Source organism: Centroberyx affinis, unplaced genomic scaffold, assembly GCF_046629955.1.
Source record: "Centroberyx affinis isolate AG114_WGS23_722 - 3 ecotype Tasmania unplaced genomic scaffold, CSIRO-AGI_Caff_v1 ptg004464l_1, whole genome shotgun sequence".
Classification (NCBI taxonomy): domain Eukaryota; kingdom Metazoa; phylum Chordata; class Actinopteri; order Beryciformes; family Berycidae; genus Centroberyx; species Centroberyx affinis.
The window spans coordinates 88,502-106,707 of NW_027282127.1; the positions used below are offsets into that span (position 1 = coordinate 88,502).

The window sequence follows — 18,206 nt, forward strand, 5'->3', positions numbered from 1 at the left end:
TGGTTTCTGTGAGCAATAATACAGAGCGAGAGAATACGTGCGTGCACGCCGTGGAGTGCGTGAAGTGAGCGTGTGTGGTATAGAACTAGAACAGATAGAAGGGACTCTTCTTGGTATACCGTGGAAATCGACTGGGGGTTAAAGTAAGATCTCAGTTCAAGTATTTCGATAGTGGTGTCATGGAAATAAACGTTATTTGTGTAAACAGTAATAAAACAAAGTTGGAATGATCAGCGGATTGTCACTAGCTATTCAGTAATTTTCTACTGACGTCATGGTAATACCAGATAATACCAGCCCTCTGAAACTCGTGCATAGAACAAGTGCTCACTTCCATGACAATAGATGTCAGTCATTGTACAATAAGCACATTCAGTGTAGAAGCTAAATTGCAATTCAAGATTGTAGCACAACAGTTCTATCTGTCCCAGTTCTATGATATGGTCGCAAGATTGCGTTCAACAGCGCCACCTCCGGTATGAACAGGACATTACACAACATGAAAGAACATAAAATGTATTGCAGTGATAGGATGGAAAAGTATAACTGTACGTATATTGTAGTTATTATTTGATTAGCTGATAGACTCCACATATATAAAACGGGATAAACAACGTTGAAAAATAACCATCATCTTAAATAAATGAGATACACGTTAAGAAAAAGATGTGTGTGTCTTGGGATGGATGGGAAAGGAGAATAGACACAAAACTGAAAAACGCAAAACCGCAAAGCTAGACAGGATCAGCACCAAAGACAACCTGTCTCGATTCTGCTCACTTCTCTCGAGGCTATCAAGCGTTTCAAGCAAATCTTAAAAAAAAAAAAAAGAAGAAGAAAATCCACAGATTCTTGTGAGTTACACTGAAATGACATTTCTTACCTTTGAACAGGTGTTCAGATCACGGAGCCCATCTCCGGTGGCAGAGGGACTGACAGGACAGAGAAGGCATGCCGCCGCCAGCTGAGCATTCTGCTTGTCACTCGCCTACGCCGAGCTGTCAGTCAGTCAGCAGCAGCGAGCTATGACAAGCTGTACCGGTGTGTGTGTGCGTGAGAGAGAGAGAGAGGGGGGGGGGGGGGGGGGGGGGTTGGAGTGAGAGAGAAAGAGGGAGAGAGAGAGAGAGAAAGAGAGGGAGAGAGAAAGAGGGGGAGAGAGAAAGAGGAAGAAACAGAGACAAGAGGAGCGAGAGAGGGAGAGTTAGTGTGTGTGTGTGTGTGTGTGTGAGAGAGAGAGAGAGGGAGAGAGAGAAAGAGAGAGAGAAATATAGAGATTCAGGGAGAGAGAGAGAGAAAGAGAGAGAAAAAGAGAGATTCAGGGAGAGAGAAAGAGAGAAAAAGAGAGATTCAGGGAGAGAGAAAGAGAGGGAGAGAGAGTGACAGAGATTAGACTACAACCAGCTGGGTGTCATTTCTTACCATCAATGTTATCAAGAGATTTAAAATAATCAGATTTTCCAATAAAACTACAGGATGTGTAATGTGAATCTTACATCTTGAGCTAATATACTCTGCCATTTCCTTAGGAAAGTGAGATGAATAATAGCAGTAAACGTTAAAAAAAAACCCAGACTTTTTGATCAACTTGCCCCAAACCCCCTAACAATTTTGAAAAGAGGCTTCAGGGACAAGATGGTTGAATATCAATGGTGAACAGCATGGTTTACCAGGCTTACTGCCAGCCTGCCAGGCTAGCTGTCCCGCGTAGAGAAGGTCGGGTCTGGTGGCTCAGGTGAGGTCCAGACACCTGTTTCTGCCTCGCTCCACTCCTGGACGGACTGGTCTGCCATGGCAACTTGAACCTGGGCAGCGGAAAGACCAGCGTTAGGAAAGAGGGAAAGTGGAGGTAGAGAAGCGTTTCAGAGGGCAGTGATGAAGACAGGCAGGGTGGCTTGAGAAAATAATGATGAAATGTACAGCAGCGTGTTTGATTGGCAGACGTGGCAGCCAAGCTATACACACTTCATTATGGAAATGTATTCCTAACACTTTGGTTCATCTGCACAACAGTCAACACACACACACACACACATGCATACACACACACACACACACACACACAAACACACTCTGCAACAGGCGAGTGTTGTTATAGTTGCTGCAGCACCCCCAGAGACAATGAGGAGAGAGGGAAGGGAGACAAAGAGAGAATACTGAGGAAGATGAACTTGACCTTTTACGATGTCTTGGTGAGGAGGGGTTGGGGGCATGTTGGTACTTATGAATCTATAATGAATCTGGTGTATATTTGTGTGTGTGTGTGTGAGTGTGCATCCTAGAGGTCTGAGCCCTTAGCTGAAGAAAGGTCATCGCACAGGGGAGGCACTAACACACCTGGCCCTTGTGCTCCCTATGCAAGTGTGTCTGTTATCTATCTATCTATCTATCTACCTACCTACCTACCTACCTACCTATCTATCTATCTGCTTAATCCCATCACTGCAAGCCCTGTATATGTGCTGCCTTTGACAATAAATTATGCTGAAAACTGAATTCCAGTCACAAAATGTTTATCAAGGCTGAAGAATTCTGAGGGTTTCTGACACATTCTATTTTTGTATTTTTGGGGACAGAGTCAGGTGAAATCATTAAAGGCTTTTAAATCTCTAGATTACTATTAGACTGCTTTTAAAGTGTGAAGAGCCAAAGTGTTCCTTTTGGGTCAAAGCTGGATTGTGTTTTTACTCATAAAACCTACAATTGAATTACATCCACGTAGCAGTAATCATATTTAAAAACAACAGTGTTAAATTGAATTTGAGTTAATATTTCCTTGCACAGTAAGCCCTATTATATTATTTCAGTCACTTTGTGTGCCATGTGTCTCATTCCTGGAGTGTTGTTTGTGTGTAGATAAATGTATTTTTATCTAATAGGTAAATTTAATAGAAAATAATAGGCTATTCAGAGCTAGTTAGAACATAAACATGGGCCTGGCAACAGTAGAGATATCAGCATGTGACCCAACCCAGATACCATTGAACTACAATGTTATAGATGCAGGAACACAATATAAGACCTGCTTCCATGATCCAAGTCGGTTAGTTTGAATCTGCTTGCATGGTCTCAGGTTGAGCATTGTATATGGTTTCTGTAGTCAAAAGAAAATAGGCCCCATGAATTACTCTTCAAGCACAGCCAGTATGTAGCAAAAACACACAAAATGACATTTTCCAGTGAAAAAAGTGGATTAATAATTCTTAAGTTGAAGGAGCCTTCTTAGACTAGTGAGATGGAGCTTTTTGTCAGTCTGCTGGTCCAGCTCAGGGGTCCTTTGTTCCAGCTGCCAGAGCAGATTTGGGCGTCTGTACGGAGGCCTGTCAGAAACAGGCTTATCTCTTGGGGGCCTCCCAACACAAAGACCCATTTAGATCCTCACAGAGAGTGAAATCTTCATTATATACCTTTTGAAAGAGAAACAGACCTCTGCTCTTTAAGAGAATTAATTGGAGACAAGTATTTTATTTGGTTGCAGTAGAAGCTGAAAAACAAAGGCTATGAAGGATCTTGTACAGTGGACCCTTTCATTATATTCAACATATACCACATACATACCATACAACCTGATCTGAGTTGAAGCCTATATCTATTTTATATCTGTCTTATAACTGTCTTATATCTACTATCTACAATCTGCTCTCTCTTAATCCACCATTTTCCTCCAACTGTTTTCTCTTTTTCTCAAAATACCCTCCTCCATCACACTCAGTTACTTGAGAGTAACACACAATAGGTAAAAAAAATAAAGGGACCACAGCATCAGTATCAGAGGTCTCAATCTCCATCCACCATCCATCCACCCATCTATCCATCCATCCATCCATCTGCTGGCCTTTCCCAGCCATGCCTGTAGTAAAAGAGTGTCAGTATATCTGCCATGGCGTCCTGCTGATGTGTATTGTGATGGGGTTGAATACTCCAGCTACCAATATGGCCTGCACCAATACTGGATTAGCCACAGTGGATTAGCGGGCTGCCCTCCTGCTGCTTATTCAAATATTGTTTCACGTATTGTCATCATTGGGCAGAGCTCTGGCCCAGGAGCCTGCAAGCTACAGAATATTCTCAAAGAAACCAGAAAAAAGAAAATGTCTTTGCATCCATTCCCCACAAAAGCGGCTGATTTCATTTTTGAGCGAACGTGAAATTTGGACCGCTGACGGGTTGGGGGAAAATGTCGATGGGTTCGGAGACAGACAGCAGCCTAGAACGGGGAGAAAAGGAGGATGGAAGGATGATGGAAAGATGATGGAAAGCGAAACCCAACCAAGGCCAAAATCAGGCATGAAAGCGTGTCTTGATCTTTGATACGTGGTGTTCTTCTTTTTTCTTTTCTCTCCCTTTCTCTCTCTCTCTCTCTCTCACACACATACACTTGGGAGTCAAAGCAATTGATGTGCTGCCTTTGATGGCAAAGAGAGGCCTATATTAACAGCCAAAAAGGACCATGATGAAAGGGTTGAGGAAAAAGAAAGAAAATGGGTAGAAAATGTGTTATTAGAAAGAATGGAAAAAACATGATAAACGCTTTGGACGGAGTGATGGCAACAGACATCGGGGCATTGAGGGTTTGATGGTTTAACGGCTGCGGAGGAGAGGCTGAGGTAGACGGAGAGCTTACCGTGCTAGCCCGGCGGTACCGGTGGCTGAGGTTGGTTTGGTGGTTCCAGTGCGTCATGGTGGTGGTCATCCTGTTAGAACGGCTGGGATGAATACAGTTCTCGCACGGCCAGGGTTCCTCCTGGTGATCCGGTGGTCTGGACGCTGGTGGACGTCCCATAGCAGAAGCAGTCGCCATCTTTGTCCCGTTGTTGTCTTGGATATCCTCTCCTGCGTCTTCATCCCTCCCTCTCTCCTTTGATCATGCCTCCCTCCCTTGCTCTCTGCCGTATGACATCATCACGCAGCAGTATCGACAAGCATCAAAGAACCTCTGGGCAGGACTGTGTGTCTGTCTGTCTGTCTGTGCATATGAAAAGGGCGTAAATATGGAGCATAAAGAGTGTTGTACCCCCCCACCCCCCCTTCCACTCTTCTCACTGCAGATGGATGGTTTATTAGGCCAATACAAAACTATACACACACTATGCACACACCCACACCACCCATCTCTCAGATGGGTGTATCCAGAAGCCCCCTGCTGTGCCTGCAGCGTTTGATGTCGTCTTTAACAGCTTCATTCATCCCCGAGCCCTCTCCTTTCCCCCCGCATCTTTTTTCGTTCTCCTTTATCATCTCTAGGCAGTCGCTGCAAATAAAAATGTGTTCTTAGGCAACTTGTCTGGTTTAATGACAGTTAATTCTCTCAAACTGGCCTTGTAAGACTCCTCCATGCCCCCCTCTTTTCTTGTTTCACTGTGACCCTCATCCGCTTCTCTTTCTCTCTTACCTCATACAGCTGCTCAGTACCATTTCCAATCCGGTTAAAGTTGTATATCGGAGCCTGTCTGTCTGTCATCTGCCTGAAAATCACACATACAAGTGTCACAATCACATTCACAATCTTCTATGACAGCGAACCATATGTTATCAAATCAAGTGGGATGCCGGAAAAGACACACAAGATAATGCAATGGGGAATGGTGGCATAAGGTTTTTGTGACTTCCACAAAGTCAACATTCATGTACCAGCAAATGCAATAAAGCCAATTGGTCACTACTGTCACAAATCTCTTTGACTCATCTTTGATTTATACAAAAGTACAGCTAACAAACAATAGTCACTCAAATGTGAATATAAACAGGAGTTTGGCAAGATTGTGTTGCCTCTGGGGATGTGATTTCTAAACAGTTCCATTGACTCTCATTAGATCTCAGCAGTCTCCCATAGAAATGTCATTCAGTTAAATGCTACAGCTTTCTCCACGTATCCATACATCTCTGTAAGGCCAAGAGCACAGAAATTGGGCTTTCATCCACCTCTTCTTAAGCACTGGTCTTTTGAAGGAAAAAAGAAAGAAACGCAATTATAGCGTATAAGAGTCACACAGCTGATGCCCCAGTTCCACCTCTCCTTAGTCTGCTGCTCTTCTCTTTTCCCCTGATTTCTATTCACATCTCTACCCATACGCTGCCCTGCTGCCTCTCAGCCCCCTAGTCCCCTCTCCTGTCTACCTAATTGTCAAGGTTCTTGTTAGTATTATGCTAAAATGCGTCTCTCTGTGCCAAAAGCTATCCAGTGATATGGAAAGTACCCTCACCGAGGATTATACCACTGATTAGAATGAGTGAACAAATTTCTGTGTGTGTCTGTGTGTGTGTGTGCAAGAGGATAACTGTTGTTCACTCATGGATCTTGCTTTCTCCTCTCTCCATCTTGCCTCTTGTGACTTCTTTTTATTAACTCTACAACTCTATTCCTCTTGCTCTGCTTTCTCGCCAAAACCAACCCCTCATTCTCTGTTTTCCTTCCTCTCCCCTCCGCATTCCAAACACAAACATAAACAGTCATTTACATTCTAACAGCAGCTTCACGGCAGGTATTAAGAAAACTAATTTCACCACATTAATACTCCCTTTAAAATGCCCCCTTTTTCCCCCCACAAATTACTTCCCATAATCCCAGTCAACAAAATCCGCCCGCTGATTACTCCCTTTCTGCAGGGACAAATAGGAATGTTTGGAATCAATATGAGCACTCTTGGCCTACCTGTAGGATTGTTGGGGTAACAGCTAATAGCGGCAAGCTGACAGGCTGTAGAGGGTTGATAAGCATTTCTCATTATTGAACCCCATTCACATAGGCGGTTGCCACACACACACACACACACATACACACAGGGAGGGAGAGAGAACATACCTCCATTCTAACAATCTCTCAGGGAAATAGATGTTCCGCAAAACACATTCCCATCACTGTAACAATAATCATGATAAATTATTGGTGTATGTGCATTTATTGACTGTGCATGTGTGTGTGGGTGTATTTGAAGAGGAACCATTTGGAAAGTTACAAAATAGCAGCCACCTACTTATCAACATAAGTAACATAAGCAAGACCACTGACTGCAACTGATGCCTCTTAGGTCTCTTTTTTAACAAACTGTGAGTTAAATTGCTGGTTTGCACAGATCAGAAGTGGGTAAAAATATGTCCATTCTTGTGCAGTCTTGGTGCTGACAACAATAAGTCTTGTTAGAGATGATCGAGACAACATAATTATCCTATGATTCATTCATTCATGTATTTGCTTTACCCACTTATTCAAATTCAGAGTCACAGGGGCTGGAGCCAATCCCAGCATACATTGGGCAGAAGGCAGGTAAATGCCCTGGTCAGGCTGCCACTCCATCACAGGCTAACACAGACTGACAGGCTTCTCCTAGGATTGTTAAAGCTAATTTGACCAAATGTAAGCAAAAGTACACCTGGAACCCCAGATAAGCGCTGAAGCTCAACCAAAATCCTATACGGTTTGAGCTGCGGTGTGTTACCATTCTACAGTCGTGAGCAGGTTCAGGCCACTGTTTGGGTAAAGCGAGACAAATGAGACCCTGGAGAGCACTACTTAGCCACTCATAAAGGTCAGATATGGAGCTAAACCAATGGATGCTAATCCTGACCCCGGGGACCGTGTGCACATGCGCCTGTGGATGCAATTGTTTCACAGGCCGGTGACATTTAAACCTGAATGAGCTTACAATCCTGGGTGGCAGAAGTGTGTGTATGTGCCTGTATGTCTGTTTGGCTGGGAAGCAGTGGGGTCTGGTGCCCACTGAGATTTAATTAGACATGGCCATGGGGGCAATTAAAACATCAGAGGAAATTTGACTAAGTAGACAGCACCAAATGGTTACTACTGGGAATATTCTCTTGATTCTGATTATGTTGGTCCAGGCTGAACATTTAAAAACTGTCATTACTTTCGGACAATGCATTTCATGACTGGGATGGAGGATTTTCAGTATCCTTTATCTGCCAAGTATTTGTTATGAGCATGGCCACTGAACACCCAACAGCCATTTAATAATCTCAAAAATGCCTTTGCGTAAGTATGAAAATATATATTTTTCTTGATTTAATAACTCCTCTTTTTAGAAATAGAAGGATTTCACCTGACAGCAATGATATATCATTAAGATGCTGCCACTATCATTATGAATCATCCACTGCAAATTAGCCGCTATGTAGGCTTGTCACGTAGCCTAATTGGTATTGTTCTAATAACACACCGGCAATCTAAAAACACAAAAACCATCCCCCCTGTGTTGAAGCTGTATGCTTGTCAGCAGGTCACACTGATTGGGGCACCTGAGATCCAGTGGCAACACAATTTGTGAATTTTACTAGAAGTATGGTAGAGATAACGATTGGCGGGTCACAGGAACAGTTCAGCCCAAGTAAGTGAACTGTAATGAGCAGAGGAATAGACAAATTAGATAGTGTATGTGTGCATTGTGAGAGAGAGAGAAAGAGAGAGAATTTATTTTTATTTTATTTCTTGCGCTACCCTTCCATTGCTGATGTGTTTAATATTTAGGACCTAATTGTCTTATTTTGAATCCCCATCAATAACATAATTGTATCGGCCAATTACTAACACCTATTCCATAGAGATGCCAACTCAGTACGCCCAATTCCCACAAACATGAACAGAGAATCCTAACTATGCTTAATGCTTTCACTACATGCTATAGCTGTCTCAAAGACCCTGCTATTTAGTTCTAGAAAAAACAGAAATTATTTGTTATTTCTCCTATATTTGGACAATCTAGTCTTTGTGTCTCCCTGACTCTTGATAATATCATCAAAAGACAAACCATAAAACTGTGCGCGACAGTGACATTTGGAGAAAGGCTTAATAAGCAAGACCCATGATAATTCTACTGAAACATGAGCGCATTTTCTGGCTCAAACCTGCTAGAATTAAATTGATATAAAGCTCATTTGAATGCAAATCTCAAGCAAACATTGTCTGAACAATATTGAACAGTTAATTGTAAATAGAGCAGCTAAATATTTTGTCACTTGATGGCATCAGCTTGATTGGTTTTCGCTACTATTTGAGAGAGATTGTCCTGAGAGTTTCTCACGTTCACAGATTTGATTTACTGTGCAAATCATAAAAAATGAGGTACTGAGGCAGATTATAACTGTTAACGGAAGTTTAACCAATTTGCCAAGACCCATTCAGCTTCACAACCTTCTTTAACAATCCTTCAAGCTAATCACTTTTCTGCTAACAAACACCTGTGTATTAACTGCATCTGTCAAGAGACATTATGTTATTGCCTGACGCCATCTGTGAAGGCACAGGTGTGTAATCTATTTAAACCAATGAATATTAAAGCATACCGTATTGTTCATAATTACAACCAGCTTCAAGACATTTGGGAAGTGAAATACATGGATAGAGATTATACAATGTATGAATCTGCAAACAATAGCACAGTCACACAAATGCCCAGCCTCTACCAAAAGAGAGATTAACCCCATCTTGTGGAGTAGAGAAGAAATGTTGGCTTAGTGATAAAGGCAGGCATCATGTGAAATGCAGGACACTTGGATCTAATATATTAGGAATATATACAAGTCATTCTGTGAAACAGCAGACTAACTTCAGATTTTAAGTAAGCGTCTGGCTCTTATATGATGCCACCTCTCTTCCTTTTCTGCCACACAGCTGTACTAACCACTCAAGCAGAAATGCCCTAAAATTGGTAAAAACAGAAGTACAGCAAACATAGTCTAACACACGGGTGACTTTAATTCAGGTGCTGCTTTGGGAAGTAACTTTTTTTTTTTTTACAAAACAAAATAAAAACAAACACAAAAAAAAAGTTAAGCATTTTGACTTAGAGAACATCAGACATATTACTGTAAATAGAGGGAAAACACTATTTTCAAAATGATATGTCAAAAATAAAATGACACAAACATTAAAAACAGGAAATAATTGAGACTTCTAAAAAACTAAAATCGTCAGTTGTTGGCATAGTTATGCAATGAAATGCTGACAGAAAGACACCAGGTTACATTAGGACCTTGTTGGAAAACATCCTTTCTCGCCCAACTCATTATTTCCTCGAGTAATTTATGGGGTAACATGACTGGCTTTGGTAAAACAGTTGGTGCTTTGTTTTGATCCATCCATTACAACAGAGGCTACCATGAAGTAGGCCAGGAGGATGTATTTTAAAGTATTAAAACTAACTCACCAACTGACACACTGTTTCTTTAACTGTGACCCATTATTTCCCTTTTCCTTCACCCTCGTCAGCCTCCTTGTTAGTCTCTGGCACATTTACACCCTCTTCTTCATGACCTTTCTTCTCTTCTTGGTCTTTCTCCACTACATCTTGTTTCTCTTTCTGGTCGGTCATGTGTGTATCCTTCTTTGCTGTGGTTACATCAAGTTTGGATATGTCCTCTTTCACCACTTCCTGCACATTGTACTTCCTATATAGTGTGTAGTCTGGAACCACACTAATGCAACACACAGCCTTGATGACCTCCACAATGATAGTGAGTTCTGGGTTCGTCAAATCCACCTTGTTCTTTGGGTTCAGCTTCCCCACCAGACCTGCAATGGAGAAACATCAAAAGGGACATTTTAAAGTCTTGTGCAGTGAAGATCAAAACATGAAATTCAGTTTTTCACTTTTCAACTAACAAAATGGTTAAATAATTGGTTAAATAAATGGTTGGTTAAATAAATGGTTAAATAATTTGGGCTGCACACTGTAGCATCTTACAAGTTAGAAAAATGCATTCTTGCCAACTAGAGCCTTAAATTTAATTAATAAAACCATAATGGAAAAACGGTGAATTGAAATGCCATTTTTAAGTGCTTATTTGGGTATTATAAGGTCTTTCATAAATTATTTCCAAGGTCTCACAGATCCATGTAAAGTGTTACATTTGTACAAGTGCATCAACCATGAAATTTAATAGTGTAAATATGTACCTGCAATTGACTTGATGATTTCGTCTCTCTTGTTGTGGCTGCTGTTACGGGCCTTGAATGCAATCTGGTAGGTAGCGCAACTTGGGGTTTTGAACCAGGGCTCCAGGAAAGTGGTCAGGTATTTCTCCATGTCTTCCTGGAAGGCCTTACATGTTCCATTTACCTGCATAAGATGAAAACAGGGTTAGATGCAGGTGAAAATAGAGTGAAGCTGTGAATCATTTCTAATCCCTATTTTAAACATATATTTAGAGTGTTGTGGAAGGGATTACACAAATAGACCTCATTTCTATAAATTTAAGATGCGAGAGCAGACCGGTTAATTCAAGGGGCATAATTTGTGATGTTACAGTAAGAACAATTATGCTCAACTGTTCAGATTTGTATGCCAATAAAAGCATTATATCTGACACAAATGGTTGATTGCTGTGGTTTTAGCTTCTCACCGGTAGCATCCGAAGGATGACGCGAGACTTTTTCTTCTTGGTGGTGTGGAGGTCAGACAGGATGTGATGCACCAGCTTGTCAGGTTCTAAGAGGGGACAAAAGAAAGTGTGTGGTATAGTATCATCACTTTAAATTAGTTAATACTGACAGCCAAAAATAATCACATTGACTCTCCTCTTCCACAAAATTATTTACCCAGATTTTGAGTCCTGATGAAGATGACATTGTTCGCACCACTGTCCAAAGCCTGGAAGCGCCTCTTCTGTTTAACTCTGGACGCTTGCAGCTGAGCCACTTCCTTCTTCAGAGCTGCATCAGCATCATCTTCATCACCCTCCTCCTCTTCGCTGCTACTCCTGTCACAATCTTGCAACTGTGAAAACAAGAGCACTTAAATTAATATCACAGTCACATTTCATGAAGTTACATTTTCTTAACCATTTCAAAAAGTTAGGAACACAGTTGTGATAGAGGGGCATTCGAAAAATGGTTAGCAATTTAAGTGTTGAGAATGCACTTACAGATTGCCCTTGCCATTACAGCTCACCTGTCCAACCGTCACAGACAACTGAAAACAGGACTAACATGTTTGGCCTCATCTAGCTGGGCACCTGCAGCCTCCACTAGGCTGCGAGGCTTCACGGTTTCATTTAAGTGTGTAAGTGTTTGCTGACTTACCCTCTCGGGCCCATAGAGCTTGTCAGCGTATTCATTCAGCAGATTGAACGCCTCGGCTGTGCACTTCCTCTCGTTCATGTTGCATGTGATGAGGATCCCCTGCATGCCCACCTCCAGCTCCCTGGAGCCCCTGGACCGCTTGTTGTGGTGGCCGGCGCCATAACGCTTCTTACCGCGCTTCCTGGACTCATTTGGCATGGTAGACATATTATCAGCTAGCGAGAAAATGTGGGAAATTGTATGCAACCTAGGCTAAAATTCGCTAGCAGCTGGCTATCCACTGTCGTCACTGTTAGCTAAGCAGCTGTGGCTAACACACGAGCTACAAAACCGAGCTTTCCAAGACTTTGACTGCAGCGACTAACATGCAACTTGCCATGTGAAGTTCACAAAACCGTACAAGCCTGACTGCCTGAACTTAACGTTAGCTCTAAACTCAACTATCAAGGAACGAAGCCATACGTTCATTCAACAACACTGCAAACACGTTGTGTGCTGTACAGGGTGTGGGGAGGGACAAAAGTGTTCGACGTTTTCGCGATCACAAACACCTGTGCAATGTTTGCACTCAATATTAACTGGCTTAGACCTTTTTTATGCAAACAAAAAAGGATGGAATATGAAACTGACAAATGCACTAACTGATAAATAAAGTCAATTGTCATAATTTATTATTATAAAACATTTCACTTCTCCAAATCACATTAATAATTATACAAACGTACAGTACACATACACAACTATCTTGCTTATAAATAATGAAGACTTTGACATGAACCATTTGTACTTCATAAGGAGGACATGATCAATGGTTGTTGATATTGTCATTGGAAGAAAAACAGTCCATCTGTTAATAGTGTTTTTACAAGAGAATAAATAAGAATACATAGCATAATACAGTTATTCAGTAATTACGTTTGTGAGCATTTATTAAAGATTATCAAGTCACAAATGCTATGAGTTTTCTGAGGTTTTTTTGAGAATGGACAAGATACAAACTTTGTCTCCAACAAGTTAATAGCTCTTTCTTAACGATGAATTCTGAGGTGGACGACAGTGAAGACTTGAGCTGAACTGACAGAGCGAGACAGAAGACCCAACAGCTGGAGTGGCCGGTGACTTGCCCTTCACCAAAGCTGACTCCCACTTAAAGAACTCGCATCCCTTCTGGATCCTGGCTCCGCTGCCTGACCGGCGGACCGGACAGCAGTAAAACCCTCGCCCATGGTTCGGCCCACCGTTGGCCACAACCTGTCGCTTTGCACGGCGCCCGCACCCACAGAGTGGAGACGTGATCTTAGGCGCTCCTCCCCTGGATGTCAGAGGAATGGAGGAACGACTGGTAGACGAGAAGGAAGTGTTGGCTGAGGAAGAGGCGAGAACACGCTGTGGGGTGCGGAGAGAGACACTTGAGGGATGGGACGAGGCTGTGGCCTGATTTGCTGGGTCAGTGTAGATAGTAAAGGAAGTCTTCACAGTCTCTTTGTGTCTTTTGGAGTATGTGCCAGTTGTGTTGTGCTGTGTGATGACCGCTTTGGGCCTGGCAAATGAGGTATTAGGGTTAGAAGTCTTTTCTGGCACGACGGGCTTAGGTCTGAACAGGGAGTATGTGTTGAATGTTTTAGAGTTGTTATGGGATGCCTTTGGCTCATCTTGGCGTTGTGAAGAGGCTTTATCACGTTGTGCGTCTGTGTGCCGATTCGAAATGGAAGCAGGAGATTTGGAGTGCCAAACAACAGGCTTAGGCACGGCAAACTTTGTATCTGGCAAGGAGACAGTGGAGTGCAGCTTCGTCGCATTGAAGTGATCTGAGGCATTGACGAGTGATCTTTTGCTGTTTGTAGATACAGATGTGTGGGATGACTCACTAGTCTCTAGCTTCTGAGCTTTTGAGTTTTCAGCAGAGAGTATTTTTGTCATATTGTACTTTGACCTTAATTTGGTCTGTCCGCCGACTGAATGTGAATTATTTGTCTCTTTCCACAAAGAACATCCGCTGTTCACATCTGAAATGTACTCAGTGTCACACTTTTCATTCTCTCTGTACAAATCACTGATGACATCATCACCCTCCAACACCACATCGTCATATGAACCACATCCCTCCTCCGTTTCCACTAAAATTTCTGCTGCTTCATCTTTCTTTGTGAGTCCTACTGTTGCTTCTGTTTTAGAGGTCTGGTCAGGCTGAGGCAGATGGGAAAGGCAATCCACAGTGGTAGAGCACAGAACAAGGCTGCTACGGTTATTGCGTGGAACATTTACCATGATTGAAGAGGAAAGGTTTGTGACAGTCTGTATTTTAACTGACCTACTGCTGCTCCTCCCCCATTGTGGCGTAGTTGTACCATTCAGCAGCGTCTTTGGTGAGACCAGGCTTTGAACTTGAACAGATTCTTGACCTGAGTTGGAGTTCTCCTTCGTGTCCGAACCCCTATTAATCTTCTCTGAACATGATTTTGGAGGAGTCTTGGACGATGAGGGTTTGACTGTGGCGAGCATCTTCTCCTCTTTACTGTTGATGTGTTTTTCTTTCTTGTTGTCTCCATGGGAAGTTGTGTTTCCAAACAGAGGTTTGGCCATCAATGGGGTCTATAAGAGGAAGATGACATGAGAGATGTAATCAGTTAAATTCCTGTATAAAATATAACCCATATAGGATTTTCTCTGAAATGATGTCAAACAAATGTGTTAACAATCATTAGCGCTACAGTCTACAGCCTCTTTGAGCTGCTTTCTATCTCCGTCATCATTTCCCCTCCCTTCCCTCCCAGTCTTCCAGAAGGGTTTATTTAAAATTTTACACAGCATCCACTACAAGAACCCAAAAACTGGACCAAACGAAAGGCACAAAGAAGATCATTGTTTATAATGGCAGCAGTCAAGTTATTTATTTATTTAGGACGGCATTAGAATTTGCCATCACAACTTACTTTACAATTCTACATACAGCATCTTTAAGAAAGCAAACAAGCATAAGCCATAGAGACCATGATATATTCTTTATCCATAACAAATGTTACTTGAGGAGGCGGTTTGGTGAGATTAGATCATGGGTTAGGATGTGGTGTGGTATGGATTAGGTTCTTTGGGAAATAAAGGTTGTTTTTTTAAAGAAATGAATGGCTGTGGGAGGAGAGAACAGGATGGAACAAAGCAGGTAGGAGGGTGAGAGGAGTCACCTGGGACAATCCTTGTGGGAGAAAAGCAATGGGGAGGTTAGGAGCGGGGGTTCGTCAGACAGCCACTCACCCTCTCCTGACTCTTAGTGATCTTCATCACACACCCATCCCTCATCATCCTCACTGCCAGCTGAGCAGTATTTCGGGAATCATCCAGACCTGAGTAAGAAGAGGAAGATCCAGAAAGAAAGGACAAATAGGAGATACAGGAGAGTTTGAAAAAGACTTTGATCAAACCTATTTTCGATGTAAAATTGGACCAAATAGCTGTTGAATTTTTATACCAGAGTGTTCTCGCCCACAAAACTGGATTCCTAGATCTTGCAAAGCCCCATTCAGACCTTTGGGTTTTCTGTTGTAAAATAGCTGGAAAATACAAGAAAGGGTTCGTCACAACATGTGAGAAAGCATGCCAGAGAGTTAGAGGTAGAGAGAGTGAGAGAGAGTGAGGGTGTGCCTTTACTTACCCTGTAAGTGCTTCTCAGGTCTATCCAGCTATTGAGTACATCAGGCTTATGTAGCTGCTTGCGTTTACATTCGTACTGCAGACAAACTCCGAGGTCCCAGTCTGATACACACACCGCAGATAGAGGCACATGAATATGGACCAAGTGTTTTAGCTTAAATTTTCCCTTTTAACATTCCAATAATTCCATCAACGTGGAAGCGAATACTGCTTTTATAAGTGGTCTAATCTCTAAACAGTCTTGATTGAAAATAAAGATTTTGTCACTGCTTTATACTTTTGATTGCATAAGAGAAGGAGCCAACTTCAGCTGAAACTAAAACAGTTGAGATGAGCAGGATCTCTGCTATGCGTGTGCTGCGAAACATGTCTGAAATGGAAACACTATAGCAGAACATCAAAGTTATAGTAATCTAGGAAAACCACAAAGACACTGCTGCATCTTAAAACTTTGAATTGAAAGCAACTATGAGATAATGTTGAAAATGCGGATTGAAACCCCCAAGTTTACATGCTCTTAGTGGGTATTTTGGAAAGTGCTGTTGTTTACACAGCAAAGAGAGAAGAAGAGGTATTGCTTTGTCCCGTAAGCAAAGGAATACCTGTGTTGAGAGCTATGTCTGCTGAAGTGTATATTCTTGTACCAAGACTGATAGCAATGAGCCATGAATACAACAACATTTACTCTCATTGCCAAATAACAGTGGGAGGTTTGAATTTGTGGCCTGAGAGGGCTTTCTGAAGTGGCCAAGGCTTGACTGATCAAGCAAACAGCTCCTTCATTCAATCACAAGCATCTGTTTTGTGAAGTGAACAAACAGAACATCAAGATAGAACATCCCATACTGGGGCTATGACCAGTAGTAATAAGGCTTTATCACCAAGGCTTATGATAAGGCTTAAAAAGTTGTAGACCAGTGCAAATGAGTGTTACCTGACCAAGTGAGGAAAGCGCATGGTTTCTGAGAGGTGGAAGGTGTGGACCCTCTCTGTTCCTTGGGAAAGACAACACCCATCTGGAGCTGCAGGCTTTGCAGCCAGCGGCTGAAGCGAGACAGACAGATGTGGAGGGGAACCCCTGCCTCAACTTGCCTCTGTGAGACACAGAAATGAGGGTGTCAGATGAAATGACAAACTAGATTAATAGCGGTAGAAAGGGCTGGTATCTTTGCGAGTGTATATTTGTGCTGATGTAGAGACACCTGTGTAATCCCAGTCAGCTCAGTGCAGAATGCAGACAGGATGGGATGCTCTTGGGGCTGAACGTAGGTATGAAACTCAGACTCTACCTCCCCTGTAGACGTGTTCAACAGAACAGCAGGAAACTCGACTACAGAGAGGGAAAGCAGGGTTGCAGGTGTGTGAGTTAGGAAATTAGACAAAAGGGAGGGGAGAGATATGATGAGAGTAAAACGATTAGTGGTTGTCACATGAAATGTGACAATTACAAAAACAAGTATAATGTTGTGCCAAAGTTACTCCTCAGTAGACTTACTGATTTCTTGGCCATAGTTGTTTTTTTCTTTCCAGCAAGTGGACTCAAAGTCAATCACAATCAGGTATGAAAACGTCTGATCTGAAAAAGTCAGTAATACACCAATTCTCACAAACAAACCAGAGTGAAAATCTACTACCATGGGTGGCGGTCTAGTATTAATTTCAACTGTCTGTCTATGTATATGTAGGCTATAAACATTATCAATTCCAATATTCCAACTTACTGGACACCAGTGATTTCTTCAGTCCAGTAGCCGGACTGCGCTTCCTTACTAATCCCAGTTCTCTGTGGAGGAAAAATGACATCGAGTTACTTTAATATAGAGACAAGTCTGGCTTGTATGGAAAGACCGTCACACCAAACTCCATTCAAATATCAGTTGTATGCCGAATTTACCAGTGGATCCTAACGATTCGTAACCGTTCAATATACTGGCATATGTTTGTCGATAAACAAGGAAACATTAAACTGCCAGATGTTTTAAATGGAATTTGGCGTATCGTTCTCTCTACCAAAAGTATCTGTTTAGAGAAACAGGCACTGAATCCTCCAATATTTAAACACTCAACCAACAACAGTACTCTTGCTATTCCAGTAGTCAACAAAGCATGTGTTTTCTTTCCTTGTTTTGCTAACCAGCTAACAGGCTAATGTTAAACATAGGTAGCTAACCATCAGTTGCTTACTTGGCCAGTTTCTTTGTCGACATCTTTGAATTCGTACGACCGGTGAGACTTTTGAAAATGCAGCAATAACTCTAAAGAGCAATTTCGCGGTAGTTTTTAAATAGTTCATTCATATTCATTATTCTGAACTCGATTCGTTCTGGCTGCAAGTCAGATCAATTGCAGAAATATCGATCATAGCAAAACAGCGGAAACTATCGCAAATGGCCAACAATCAAACTTCCGGTTTTAGCATTTTGCCTTCAAAACAAAAGCATGAAATAATTCTCACTCCCAAGATACACAGGCCATTACTTCTAAAACACATTGAAACATATTGTCAATCTGCAATTTCTAAAAGATT

General features: G+C 42.0%; 2 protein-coding genes across 2 annotated transcripts; both read right to left on the reverse strand.

Moving 5' to 3' along the window:
* Positions 1 to 9,699: 9,699 nt before the first annotated feature.
* thumpd1 (THUMP domain containing 1) lies at positions 9,700 to 12,521 on the reverse strand. The gene is made up of 5 exons (XM_071544113.1): positions 12,032 to 12,521; positions 11,549 to 11,726; positions 11,353 to 11,438; positions 10,907 to 11,069; positions 9,700 to 10,522 (listed from the first exon to the last, which is right to left on the reverse strand). The coding sequence occupies exons 1-5, from the start codon at positions 12,236 to 12,238 to the stop codon at positions 10,191 to 10,193; spliced, it is 966 nt and encodes a 321-aa protein (XP_071400214.1). The 5' UTR covers positions 12,239 to 12,521; the 3' UTR covers positions 9,700 to 10,190.
* A 208-nt stretch (positions 12,522 to 12,729) lies between these two features.
* eri2 (ERI1 exoribonuclease family member 2) lies at positions 12,730 to 17,974 on the reverse strand. The gene is made up of 9 exons (XM_071544115.1): positions 17,864 to 17,974; positions 17,401 to 17,462; positions 17,175 to 17,255; positions 16,882 to 17,009; positions 16,614 to 16,773; positions 15,681 to 15,781; positions 15,498 to 15,579; positions 15,284 to 15,372; positions 12,730 to 14,623 (listed from the first exon to the last, which is right to left on the reverse strand). Exons 1-9 carry the CDS (start codon positions 17,884 to 17,886, stop codon positions 13,046 to 13,048), a joined length of 2,304 nt encoding a protein of 767 aa, XP_071400216.1. The 5' UTR covers positions 17,887 to 17,974; the 3' UTR covers positions 12,730 to 13,045.
* Between the last annotated feature and the right edge of the window lie 232 nt (positions 17,975 to 18,206).